Source organism: Schistocerca cancellata, chromosome 10, assembly GCF_023864275.1.
Source record: "Schistocerca cancellata isolate TAMUIC-IGC-003103 chromosome 10, iqSchCanc2.1, whole genome shotgun sequence".
Taxonomy (NCBI): domain Eukaryota; kingdom Metazoa; phylum Arthropoda; class Insecta; order Orthoptera; family Acrididae; genus Schistocerca; species Schistocerca cancellata.
The window spans coordinates 158549329-158563235 of NC_064635.1; the positions used below are offsets into that span (position 1 = coordinate 158549329).

General features: G+C 43.8%; 1 protein-coding gene and 1 pseudogene across 2 annotated transcripts in view; both read right to left on the reverse strand.

Moving 5' to 3' along the window:
* Positions 1 to 13907, reverse strand: part of LOC126106564 (pyrethroid hydrolase Ces2a-like) — a 319251-nt gene that overhangs the window by 18024 nt on the left and 287320 nt on the right. For both annotated transcript variants that reach the window (XM_049912908.1, XM_049912907.1), the window contains 2 exons: positions 12979 to 13144; positions 3563 to 3695 (listed from right to left, as the gene is read on the reverse strand). In XM_049912908.1, the coding sequence (XP_049768865.1) occupies positions 3563 to 3695; positions 12979 to 13144 (299 nt within the window). The remainder of the gene's footprint in view (positions 1 to 3562; positions 3696 to 12978; positions 13145 to 13907) is intronic.
* Positions 5644 to 5761, reverse strand: LOC126106924 (5S ribosomal RNA; annotated as a pseudogene).

Genomic DNA, 13907 nt, shown 5'->3' on the forward strand with positions numbered 1-13907 from the left:
GGCGCCATTACCAGTTACTATTGATACTGTAATCATGTACCGTCAAGAGCGACGCTCATCATTAATGGATTAAAGTTAAGTATTCCACCGGCTACGTCCGTTTTTCTAAAGTCTAATTTCCTTGTCCTGTTCCAGACCTCACGCCAGCCTGCTTGAGCTAAAACGCGTGCCTTTCGGCTTCCTCTAATAATACGGTGTTGGCTCTCCTGCTAACCCACAACAGAAACGACGAAGCTCGAATGCCGCAGAGAAGTGTCAGTGTGGAAACTCTTCCAAATACCAGATGTCATAAACGACTCGCACCAGAATCCTATATGAAACACTACTAACGTTCTAATTTTCCCTATTTTTAGTCTGTTAATGTCAATAGGCAGTGTTCCTTTGAAAAAAGTCTCTGTTTGCAAGAAAAATAGACTTTCTAAGTATAATTACAATTTATTTATTGGCTAACAATACGACCCCCTGACTGCTAATCCATGCTGTGAAAACCGCACATGAATAGTGCTTTCCATTCACGCAAAATTTGGTGTGCAAGTTTTAGATGATTCGCGCTGTAGCACTCTCCACCGAAAACCTGTCTTTGGCAGAGTGCTCAGATACTGTGCATACTCTCCGTACTCTTGCATGACATGTCCCATCTAGCATCAGCATTCGGGCGTGATAAACGGAACGTGGTATACCTTTTCATAGGGCAGCCATTCTGCAACATTGGCAGCTCAGTTTAGATTTGAATCAGGTACTTTATGCGTTTTTGCTACTGAACGCTTCTAGTTACTGCAGAGTTACGTCATCGTAAAACCTGTCGATTCTGGTAGTTGCTCAGTTACACAAACGAGATACCTAACTACTATATTAAATTGTCAAGTTTACTATATGTCTAGTATCGTGAAGAGCTTTAAAGCTGTTCCTATGGGATAAAACCTTAAACAAAAATATGACAATGCGCAGTGAAGACAAACGGTCTCTGTATCTGCGTCCATATGACTCAAACCACTGTGATGTTCACGGCAGATGGCGCTTCCAGTTATACCCGTTACTAACTGAGCGAGGTGACGCAGTGCTTAGACACTGGGCTCGCATTCGGGAGGACGACGGTTCAATACCGTGTCCGGCCATCCTGATTTAGGTTTTCCGTGATTTCTCTAAATCGCTCCAGGCAAATGCCGGGATGGTTCCTTTCAAAGGGCACGGCCGGCTTCCTTCCTCGTCCTTCCCTAATCCGATGACCTCGCTGTCTGGTCTCCTTCCCCAAAACAACCCAATACCCGTTAATAGGGGCCCCTTTCCGTTCCATTCACGTATATAGCGCTGGGAGAAAGATTGTTTCGGCTCCTTTGTCCTCTTTTAAATTAGTCTAATCTCTTCCTCGTTACTCTTATAGGAGTGATACAAAGGGTGATGTTGTGTATTCCTAGACTGATCGTTTAAACCGGGTCTCTGAAACTTTGTTTTGGTCAGCACAGTTTGCATCTGCCAATTCAGTTTCTATAGGCCCTCCGTGACATTCTCCTAGGGGTCAAACAAACCTATGACCATTCCTGCAGTCCTTTCTGTGTGCGTGCCATATTATGTGTTAGTGCTGTTTGGTACTAGTACGACATAACTGAACGATATTCTAGGATGGGCCGCACGGCTAATATATAAGCAACCTCTCTTGTAATATCCAGGTATTGGTATGAGCTGATCTATACCAACTAAAATCGTTAATGTTTTAGTTATAACATAGTGCATGTCTCATCTTGTGAACGGCACAGCTTAACATTTCCGCTCAGTTAAATAAAGTTGCCAATAATTCTGGTTACTGTTAATACACCGAAGCGCCAAAGAATCTTGTATAGGCTGCGTATTCAAATAAAGATATATGTAAACAGGCAGAATACGCCGCTGCGGTCGGCAACGCCTATATAAGACAAAAAGTGTCTCGCGCAGTTGTTAGATCGGTTACTGCTGCTTCAATGGCAGTTTATCAAGATTTAAGTGAGTTTGAACGTGGTGTTATAGTCGGCGCACTAGCGTTGGGGCACAGCACATCTGAGGTAGCGATGAAGTGGGGATTTTCCCGTACGACCATTTCACGAGTGTACCGTGAATGTCAAGAATCCGGTAAAACATCAAATCTACGACAACGCTGCGGCCGAAAAGAGATCCTGCAAGAACGGGACCAAAGACGACTAAAGACAATCGTTCAACGTGACGGAAGTACAACCCTTCCGCAAGTTGCTGCAGATTTCAATACTGTCAGTGTGCGAAACATTCAACGAAATATCATCGATATGGCTTTTGGAGCCAAAGGCCTACTCGTGTACCCTTGATGACTGCACGAACCAAACCTGGGTCCATCAATACCGACATTGGACTGTTGATTACTGGAAACATGTTTCCTGGTAGAACGAGTCTCGTTTCAAATAGTATCGAGCAGATGGGTATGGAGACAACCTCATGAATCCATGGATCCTACATGTCACCAGGGGACTGTTAAAGCTGGTGAAGGCTCTGTCATGGTGTGAGGCGTATGCATTTGGAGTGAAATGGGACCACTGATATGTCTAGATGCGATCTGACAGGTGAGACGTAAGCAAGCATCCTGTCTCATTCACCCGTATCCATTCCTGTCCATTGTGCATTCCGAGGGACTTGTGCGATTCCAGCAGGGCAATGCGACACCACACACGACTATCATTGCTACAGAGTGATTTCAAGAGCACTCTTTTGAATTTAAACAGTTCGGATGGTCACTAAACTCCCCACACGTGAACATTATTGAGCGTGTCTGGGACGCCTTACAACGTGCTGTTCTGAAGAGATCTCCACCCCCTCTTACTATTGCGGATTTACGGACAGCCATGCAGGATTCATGGTGTCAGTTCCCTCCAGCACTACTTCAGACATTAGTCGAATCCATGCCAGACAGTGTTGCGGGCACTTTTTCCTGCTCGTCGAAGCCCTACACGATATTAGGCAGGTGTACCAGTTTCTTTGGCTCTTCTGTGTATATCTGCAAATCATTGAACAGCGACTTCCCTGGTGTACACCTCAGATTACTTTCACATCTGTCGATCAGAGATAACATTCTGCATCCTCCTTACGAAGAAATCTTCGATCCAGCTACACGTTTCACTTGATACGGCATATTACTTTCGCTAATAAGCGTAGTTTTGTAGTGATTGGAATGATTTTCGAAATCAAGAAGTACTGTACTGCATCTACCGGACTGCCTTCATACGCGGCTTTCGGGGTGAGATGTCAAAGAAGTGCGAGTTAGGTTTCACACGATCGATGTTTTCGGAATCCATGGTGGTTGGCATGTAGGACGTCGGTCTAATTGAGATATCTCATTACGTTTGAGCTCCGATTATTTTTCTAGGATATTAGAACAAATGGACGTCATTGATATTGGATGGTAGTTTTGTCGATCACCCTTGTTGTCGAAGGGTGACTACAGTATTTTGTTCCAGGAACCCTCATTAGGTCTTGGTTAGAAGAAGAGAGCCGTAAGTTTTGAGAGAACTTGATTACATCTTAGAGGCATATGAGCCCTGTGCAGGCAGTATTCGGTACCCACCCTGTCTTGGCGAAGTTGGTCCAGAGGCGCGTCAGCTTGTCAGTGAGTTTGCCGTCGAAGGAGTCTTTTACAGGTGGGTCACCGAACATGGTTCCGATGCAGATGTACCTGAAGTCTTCTCCGTGGCCAGCACCTGAAACATGGTACAGCAAGATTGGTACTACAATGCATACACTTCTTCCTACAGTCATCGGAAAGGAGTATTCAAGTGGAAGACTGAAACCGTTGCTCTGGAGTAGTCTTGCCAGATCCAATTTGTAGAAAACTGAAACTTTGGGTATGGGTGGTAGTTCTATGTCTACTAGCGCACTGGATCTGCCAAGCTTTGTTTACGTTTTTGACTTGTGATGTAGGTCATTCAACCTAGTGATAATATATATGTGTGGTGCCTGTTCTTTCGAAACGTGTCCAAAAGTACAGAACCGCACATTTTCACTCGTCGCCGCTGATTCTGCGAGAAGTGCCGATGCAGGTGATATCAATCGTCCCCCTCCTTTCCTTTCTCCCTCTTCCACTTTCAATTTACGGATAAAAATATCATCTTTATCACTGATATCATCAGTGTCATTGTGAGGTATGGAGATTCTTTCAGTGACACTGTAAATTCTGTTTCTTATCTAAATATCGATAAGTGTAGCTCTTTGTGTTACTACACCGCCTCTGCCTCAGAGCTCTAGCAATTTTACATGCATTCTGAGTTGAGCAGTATTTTGAAGAATGGTCAGGAAATTATTTTTCCAAGTGTGGTAAGAGAAAAATGGAATATTTTAGATGAAACTATGGAGAGAGAAGCTAATGACATTATTTATGAGTTTTTATGGAATGTTGAGAGACTGCAGTGAGCACGCAAGCGTGTAGCATTGTTTTGTCTTACTGAGATAAAACGAAGCTCAGGTAGTGGGATGTTATGTGGATTGCTACGATAGGAATACGAGATTTGCCTTGTGTAAAGTTATTTCTTAAAGTCGTGTTATGCAAATACTAAAGTGAAAATTCAGCTGATGTTTAAACCATTTCTTTTGAATATAGAGTTTCATTTGAATTTTATTGTAAGTCATTTCTTACCATTATAAGAAAGTAAAGTTGACGTCTCGACGACCAGATTCGCCTGATGTAAATCCTATGCAAGCCATCTGGGTCGTTTTCGGGCGCCATCACTGCGTACGCCAATCAGCCGCCCCTTTATTTACCGCAATTACGTTCAAATGTTCAAATGTGTGTGAATTCCTAAGGGACCAAACTACTGAGGTCATCAGTCCCTACACTTACATACTACTTAAACAAACTTATGCTGAGAACAACATACACTCCCATGCCCGAGAGAGGACTCGAACCTCCGACGGGAGGGGCCGCGCAATCCGTGACATGGCGCCGCTAACCGTGCGGTCACTCGGAGCGGCGCGAATTACGTGACCTGTGCGTAGAAGTCTAATGCCACTTACCTTTACAAACCTACCAACAGACTGTCGGATCCCTGATACGCAGAATCAGTGATGTATTTCGTTCCAAAGACGGACAAAGAAGTTATTAAGCAGGTCGTTATAATGTTTTGGCTCATCAGCGTAGGTTTACAATTTTAACGTGATGTAATATATGTGACTTCCCTTTGAAGAAGATATCTATAGTAGTTTGAAACCTGGGCAAGATTTTTACTATAAATTTATCCAACCGGTTGGCTGTGTACTTTACAAAAGTATGGAAAATTTATTTATTGTTGCTGTCGTCAGCTATGTTTAAAATTGTGAGTTTCCAAAGTATTAATGCATAACAACAATCAAAAACAATTTTGACATCACTGTTTGCAACCATACAAAGTATTTTCTATTACATAACGTATGCAATACATCATAAAATAACTTTAACTAAAACTAAACTCCTCCCGAACAGGCCGTAGAGGCCCAACGGTACCGACCGGACGCCGTTTCATCCTCATACCCCAGGCGTCACTGGATGCGGATATGGAGGGGCATGTGGTCAGCACACCGCTCTCCCGGCCGTATGTCAGTTTCTGAGACCGGAGCCGCTACTTCTCAGTCAAATAGCTCCTCAGTTTGCCTCACAAGGGCTGAATGCACCCCGCTTGCCAACAGCACTCGGCAGACCGGAAGGTCACCCATCCAAGTGGTAGCCCAGCCCGACAGCGCTTAACTTCGGGGATCCGACGGGAACCGGTGTTACCGCTGCGGCAAGGCCGTTGGCATCATAAAATAACACTCGACGTTAAATAGTACTGAAAAAATTCACTGTGAACAAGAACAATTATGATTTTCAACAGCGCTCAAATTTACGCTACAAACTCATGGCAAGCGCTTCTTTCAGCTGCGTAACAGGTCTCGCTCTCTTTCTTGAATGGTAAAATCACTATCGTTGAAAAATGTTAGGCTGTGGTACCATCTTTTCCGGATTACGGGGTATTACTTATGAAATTAAGACCTTAGATTTACTGACTTTCTTCTGCCTTTTGTAGAAAATGAGCCACTGTGCACCAATTCAAAACCCCGCTCGGTCGTGAGTAGTTAACTTGTCCGTGAAATTCCCAAATCATTTTCAAGGCCATTGTCGACTTGGCAGTCTTGAAAGATCACGGCCGATTTCCCTCGCTATCCTTCCCCAGTCCATGATCCGTATCTGATGACCTCATTGTCACCGGCACGTTAATGCCCAATCTGCCTACTTCCCTTTTATCGTAGAAATGTTTTGCTTGCTATTGCCACTTCGCACTTTACATCCACTTCTGCCGTCGTCAGTTGTTTTGTAACCCAAATGGCGAAACTCTTATACTACGTGCAGTGCTTCGTTTTGTAATCGACATATTTCTCCCTTCATCTCCAGACTTGGTTCGACTACATTCCAGATCCTTGCTTTACTTTTAGCTATGTTAATCTGATAACTAATTTTCAAGACGCTGTTCGTTTAGTATAACTGATGTTTGGCATATTGATTATGTGAATATTAGAATTGCAGAAATCACTGTGAGAAACGACACCAGATGTCCTTGTGTGTAGCTCTTACAACGCAGAACTGTTATCGACACAGAAAACTGTCGCTTATCAGTGAGCCGTGGTAAAAAATTGCTGCTTTGAAGAGCGCGCCGCAGCGCGTAGTGTGAAGCAGTCGCCCTCCGTTTCTGGCGGTGGCGCCGGTGTGGCAATCGCAGCTTTGGTGTCTCCCTCTGGTGGGAAAGAGGAAAGGTTGCCTGTTCACGTGCTTTTAACGGGCGCTATGAGCTCGCCAGAGCGGACATGGGGGTTGCACCCCTCTACCATCCTCCACACCTACAAATCCTTAATCCGTCCCATCCTCTGTTATGCCAGTCCTGCCTGGATATCTGCCCCCCCCAAATTGTATCAGTCCCTCCAGATCCTTGAGCGTCATGCACTCCGCCTCGCCTTCCGTATCCGCCTCCCGTCCCCCACGCGGATCCTCTATGATCTCATTCCTTTCCCCCATCTGCTCCTCTTCCTCGAACATATCCGCATCCTCTACACCTCCCGCCGTCTTGAACCCCCTCACCCCCTGGTTGCTCCTCTCCTCTCCCATCCTCGCCCCCTGCCCCGTCTTCACCGTTGTGTCCCCCCTACCCTCCATCTCTACACCCTCCATCTCCTTTCCCAGGGTGGCTTCCGTCAACTCCCCCTCCCGGACGATGCCCTCTCTCCCTCCATTTATCCTTCCTATCAACTCTGATCCTCCCTCCCCCTCCTTTCCTCTGTCCTTTCCCTGGGCTCCCTCTTCCCCCCCCTTCTGTCCTGTTTCCTCCCCACTACACCTCTCCCTACCTCCCTTCTCCCCCCCAGTCCTTTTGTATTCCCCTCCTCTGCCTACCCCCCTCCCTGTCGCGTCTGCCCCCCACCCCTCTTATGGGTCCTCATCCTCCATCGGCTCCTTTCCTGGTTCCCCCCCCCCCCCTTCGCTTTTACTCTCCTTTCCCCCCCTTTTTGTTTTCCCATCTCCTGTCCAGTTTCCCCCCACCTGCTCTCGACTGTGGTGTCACCTTTGCCGCCTTTTTCGTGCTGTGTTCTAGTGACTATTCAGTGTTGTGTTGCGAACAGAAACCATGCTGTCGCTGGGTGTGCATTTTATATACTTTGCGAACAGAATCCAGACTGTCGCCGTGTTTTTTTTAATTGTCTATTGTTTCCCCTGTCTGCTCCGTATGTATTTTTATTCGCTTCATCATCCCTCTGTTGTTTGTTTTAATTTCCCCATTTTCTTTTCACCTTGTTACTCACTAAGTCCCCGATTTTATCGCCTGTTTTTTATTATTATTTATTCTCCTGCTCTTTGTCAGAAAATCTGTAGGCTGCAGAGTGGCGTCCTAAGCTGCTGCCAGCCCGCCCCCTTCGGGGGGAATTGAAATTCAATAAAGGAAAAAAAAAAAAAAAAAAACTCGCCAGAGGTCAGTTGGTCAGTCGGAGTCAGTCTGGGTCAGTCTCTCGTCCCCAGCTTGCTAGTCTGTCTCAGCATTTGTTAGGCAATTAGTGTCTGTCTGTCGGTCGGAGTGCTAATAAGTCTGTCGTTCGGATCAACCTTTAGAGTCGGCAAAATGAGAGTCTTTCCACTCCGCCAGTAAGAGAACTCAGCGAGTGGTCACCCGGTCGGGGCTTAGTTCCTGCATCCGAGTCTGCGCGTTAGGCCGCCAGTGTGCTCGAGTTTGCTCAGGCAATGGTCATTGGCGGTTGGATCGATCGGTTGGTCGGTCGCACACTGAGACACAAGATGACTTGTCCGTCTTGAGCGTCGGCGCATGTGAGGTCTCCACGGGAGTCTAGTGGGCCGCGGTGTACAGCGAGGGGTAGTGACTTCGCCGACGACACGAGAGCTACAGGAGTCAACCCACGACATCAGTCTGGCCAGTGCGAGCTGCGACGCTGTGGTGTAACTGGTTCTCCGAGCGCTTCTGGGCCCCTTCAGTTACCATCTTGTGGAGCCTGGCTCGGTCCTTTCCTGGTGCAGGGATGTCGTTTTGCCAGTGGGCGTGTTTCCTCTGCACGGTTGAGTCCGAGCCAGTATTCCCGCCGTCGTGTGCCTGGAAGTGAGTGGGAGACGCACCAGCAGGGCAGTCGCGACGGAGCAGCAGTCGCGGACGGAGCAGCGGGCAGTCGGTCGGTTGGCGCGGACCGGGAAAGACGGGAGGTTGGCGCGCCTTCCTGCGTCCGTTGAAGTGGCTGGCAGCGGACGGTTCGGGAGAGCGATTTGGAGGTGCTGCGCCAGGTCTTCTCGAGAAATCCCAGACCATTAGAAGTTAAGTGATTGGTGATACGTTCTGTGATTTACTCTTGTTAAATTCTACTTGTTTTCTTGGCCAGTCTCTCGTCCCCAGCTTGCTTGTCTGTCTCTCGTCCGCTTTTGTTAGGCAATTAGTGTCTGTCTGTCGTTCGGAACTGCCTCTGTCATGTTTGTCGGATTTGGTGTGTTAACGAATTTACTTCTTGGAGTGTAACGGCCTAATTCCTGAAATATGTTTCGATCGTGCCTATCATTTTGAGAGGCGGTATCGGTGTACTGTAGAGCATATTAAAAATTGCAATTCATGGGCTTTTATTTAAACGGTCATTTTAGTATATAAAGTTGCCACCCTTTCACCGTAAGAATTTTCTTAGAAGTTTAAATAAAGTTGCACCTTCGGTGGCAAAGTTAATATTTTAATGTTAGTGTTTTGTACCATTTCTATCCCTCCTACGGGGTGCATAGTTTGTGTGCTTGTGTGAATTGTTAAAACTTTTAGTTTAAAGTAATCTGGTATGTTGCAGATTTGCACCAGTTTAGTCTTTCAGAGGTTGTTGTGAGCGGTTGTAACTACGGCCGTGTCAAAAGGGAGCAGCAGGGTTCTCAGCCCGAAAGCTCATACAGTCAAAAATTTGTTTCTTTCTGCTTCTGAATAAATTGTAACTTGATATATAAGGGTGCTTTCTGATTATAATTTTAAATAGGTTTCTTTTACAGAAAAGCTTTAGGCGCCATTGAAGTGAATAAATTACCATTTGTTGAAAAGGAATTTGCTTATGATTTCATCAGTTACTCCCTGGCAACTACTTCCACGCTCACATAGTGTGATTAAATGTGCTAATATTCTTGATGAATCGCTAGTAATTAAAATAAATTCTTAAGAATATTCTGTGAAAATAAATCCATGGTTCAATCAGTTTCCACAGTAAGCTGAAAACATAAGCCTTAAATAATGCACTATCACCCTTTAGTACTTTCTTTTATCTTTCCAAGACCTCTGTATGCTTAGAGCATGTTTTATGGAACTGAAAACTTAACATATAACTAGTTTGGATCATACTTAACAAACAGAATGGAAAATAGTGTGCTGTATAATTCAAACTATTAGAAAGGAGAGAAAATTTTAGTAATTGCAGAGAAATCATGAAGCGAGTCCCACATATTCAATTTTACTTCCTTTTCTATTCCACATATATAAATGAATGGCGTTCCACTTAACATTCAGCAAGCAGAACTGATGCTTGCTGCAGACAGTATACTGCTACAATATATCCCATTCGATACAAACTAACAGAAGAGATGGTTAATGACGTGCTTTTTTTTTTTTCAAAGAATTAGGTATTAAGCGGTCTATGACACTAGACTCTCCAATATTTTTGAAGAGTCACACTTGGTTAAATTCTGCTCAACAAATAGGGACAAATTAAAAATTTGTGCAGCACGTGAACAGAAGTCGGTAAACAGGGGAGAATGCTCCAAATTGGAAAGCAAGTATTGATTCCACAAAAATGAATAGTTAGAATGATGTGTGGTGCTCACTTGCAGTTAATATGTGTGCAAGTCTTCAAGGAGCAAGCATTTTAACTGCACCTTGACAATACATGTGTTCCCTAATGATAGTTGTCATACCTAATCCACCACAATTTGAGAAGAATAGTTATGTCCTTTCCTACAACACTAGAGGAGAAGTTGACTTTTACTATCCATTATTAAAGTTGTCAGTAGCTCAGGAAGCAGTTCAATATGTAGTAACAAAAATTTTTGATTAATGGCCCAATAGCATTAAATGTTTGACAGTAACAAAGTAAGTCATAAATATAACCTAAAATCGTTATCCTGAATAAATATTTCTATGCATGGAATATTTTTAAATAAAAACTGGTAACAAAAAAGAAAACCTACTTAGTAAGTATAGTTTTATAACAAGGACTACAAAATTATGTTTTCATTAATGCTAACACTAATCACTTGTAGGGGAGTGTGTTGTATGTTGGTATACTCTACAGATTTTTGCCTTTAGAAGTTAAATGTATGACCTTACTCCACTGTTAGATAATAGCATTCACTTTTCTACTTCAAAATTACAAAAACTACTCCAGAAAAGTAAGGTTTCTTCCAAATGCGAAAACAAGTGCAAGGTACAATGTGGTCACGCACCTAGTGTTACGGGACACTTTTTCCAAAACTCCTCCATAATCTAATTAATAATCAAGTAATGAAATAAGAATATCAAATTAATTTAAATTAATAATGAAGCACGAAACTATTTATAGTAGGATTTTGGAGTATATACTGTGTTCGATCGTTATGGGTTATGGGTTATGGGTTGATCAGATGGTCAAAAAATTACAAAACGATTTAAACAAGAAAGATGAAAAGTGGTATTTGGCTGTAAATAATGAAAAGTGTGAAGTCATAAGATAAAACACTCAAATCTAAAGGCTGTAAATGCAACTTAAGCGTTAAAATTACGAATAACTTTAATTTGAACGATCACATAGATAATGTTGAGAGGAAAACAAACCGAAGACTGCGATTTATTGGCTGAACACATAGAAAAGGCAACGGGTCAACCAAAGAGACTGCCTACACTACGCTTGTGTACTCTTTCTGAGGTATTGCTGTTTGGTTTCGGATTCCCATCTGATAGGACTGACGGAGGACATCAAAGTTCGAAGAAGGGCAGTTCATTCTGTATTATCGCGAAATAAGGGAGAGAGCGATACGGGTATGATGCGTGAATTATGGTGCGAGTCATTAAAACAAAGGCATTTTACGTTGCGGAAGGATTTTCTCATAAAATATGAATCACCAACTTTGCAAGAGTCCTTCGGAATTGAAAAACACTGTAAACACCGTAGCCATAACTTTTCCAGCAGAAGGTATGGTTTCGAATTTTTTTTCTTGGGTGAATTTGCATGATGCCACTCCACTGATTGCCTCTTCGTTTGTGGTGAAAAATGATGGAGCCATGTTTCATCACCTGTCGCAATTATTCCAAGAAATTCATCTCCACCATTGTCGTACTGTTCCAAAAGTTCGCTGCATACCGTTTTTCTTGTTTCTTTGCGAGCCACTGTCAACATCCTGGGAACCCACCTGGCACAAACCTTTTCTAACGCCAACACTTTCAGTATTCTGCAAACACTTCCTTCCCCTATCCCAAGGTAGCGTGACAATTCGTTCACTGTGATGTCTGTCAGCAGTCACCAATTCGTTAACTCTCTGCACATTGTCTGGAGTGTGTGCAGTACGAGGCCTGCCGCTGTGAGGACAGTCTTCAATATTGCAGTGCCCGCTTTCATCACGTAACCTGCTTGCCCACCGACTAACTGTACTGCGATCGACAGCAGCATCTCCATACACCGTTTTAGACCTCTTGTGGATGTTTTCCACTGTCTCGTTTTCACAGCACAGGAATTCTATGACAGCACGTTGCTTCTGACGAACGTCAAGTGTAGCAGCCATCTTGAAGACATGCTGTGACGGCGCCACTCACGGGAACAGGCTGAACTAAGTTTGAAAACATGTGGGAAGGATGTATCTACACACTGTAGAACTTTCACACATGCAGAATGAAAACTGTATTTTTACAAAAATAGTGTGCATTTCTTTTGGAGTGACCCTTGTAGCTGTACCATGACTTCTGTCATCTCAGCTTACTTTTGAAGAAAAGAGATTTTTTAACATGTTAAATTAAATAATACGGAATTATTATGAGTTATGTAGATACAAACGTTAAGGATAAAAGTTCAGACTAGAATAGACGCTGTTGAAATGTGGTGCTAGAGGAGTATGCTGAAGATTGGATAGGTAGATCCGATTATCGATGAAGAAGTACTGAGTCGAGTTGGGGAGAATACCAAGTTATAGCACAAGTTGTCTGAAAGAAGGGAACTGTTGATAGGATACATCATGGGGCGTCATGGAATCGTCAACACGGTAATGAAGAGAATTGTATGGGATAAAAATTGCGGAGGGGGCTTAAGCTTTGATTAGAGTAAGGAGGTAGAAATCGATATAGGTTCCAGTAGCTATGAAGAACTCTGCACAGACGACAGAGTCTCGGAGAGTGGTAGCCTTGAGATCAATACCGCAGGAACGTACTAGAACAACGGCTCCAAACTTTAAAGTAAACGTTACCCAAAGAACAATGAAGCTACCGAACATCACTAGAGATACAGTACCATTAAACAGCTCCCTGGTCTTTCGCACCCTAGATGCCATCGGTCCATCAGGAACTTTCTCATTCACGTAGTGGAAGACGAAGAAGTGGGCTGGGGCTGTCGACTTGGAGCTGTGTAGTTTGGCCACCCGCACACCATGGTATGTGAACATCAGGTCGCCCAAAAGCTGAAAAGAAAGAAAGCTTAATTTAGCATAAAACTGAAAGCGAAAGCAATTGCTCTATTGATCTTTTTGAACAATTATGCTGTGTAACAACGGCGAAGTGATCGAAGGAATTTGGATTCCCCCACCAGAACTTTGGCATAGATGATATTATTACTGGCGCGATTTGTATCAGGAGTTCCCCAAGGTTCCGCATTAGGTCCGTCACCCCACTCGTTGTACAGTAACGACATGTCTATTGTCTTCTCCCACTGAAATTCTCCCGATTCATGTGACGAACGCTATGTATTTTTCATTAAGCTCGGTGGCTAAGTGGTCGATTGCCAGACTTTGGATTCAAATATGTGTGGTTAATTCCCATTCCGTTCTGTAGTTTTCATCTCTCATGTATCATTTCATTCTCTCATGGAAACGTTTTTTTCTGTAAAAAATACTGGGATTCAACGAGGTTCAGGATATACTTTAATCTTTAGCTGGGCGTATAATTAGGTGTTTAAGTCCGTTACAAGTTCAGAATAATGCAATGGGCTGGGCGTGAAGTCGAAGTGATCTTTGGTGATGGATACGAGTATGTCATTCCATGGTGATTCACCTCTGTGTCAGAGTCCAAAAGCGTAGTGATTCCAAGTGTTGGAGTGCGAGCCTCACAGCAGTGCACGGCCAGATGTTTCCAGTGGGTGACGGATCTGGAGAACGTGCTGGCCAAAGAATAGTCTAAATCATCTGTATCGAAGTAGGTCAGGAAAGTACAGGCACAATCTTCTTG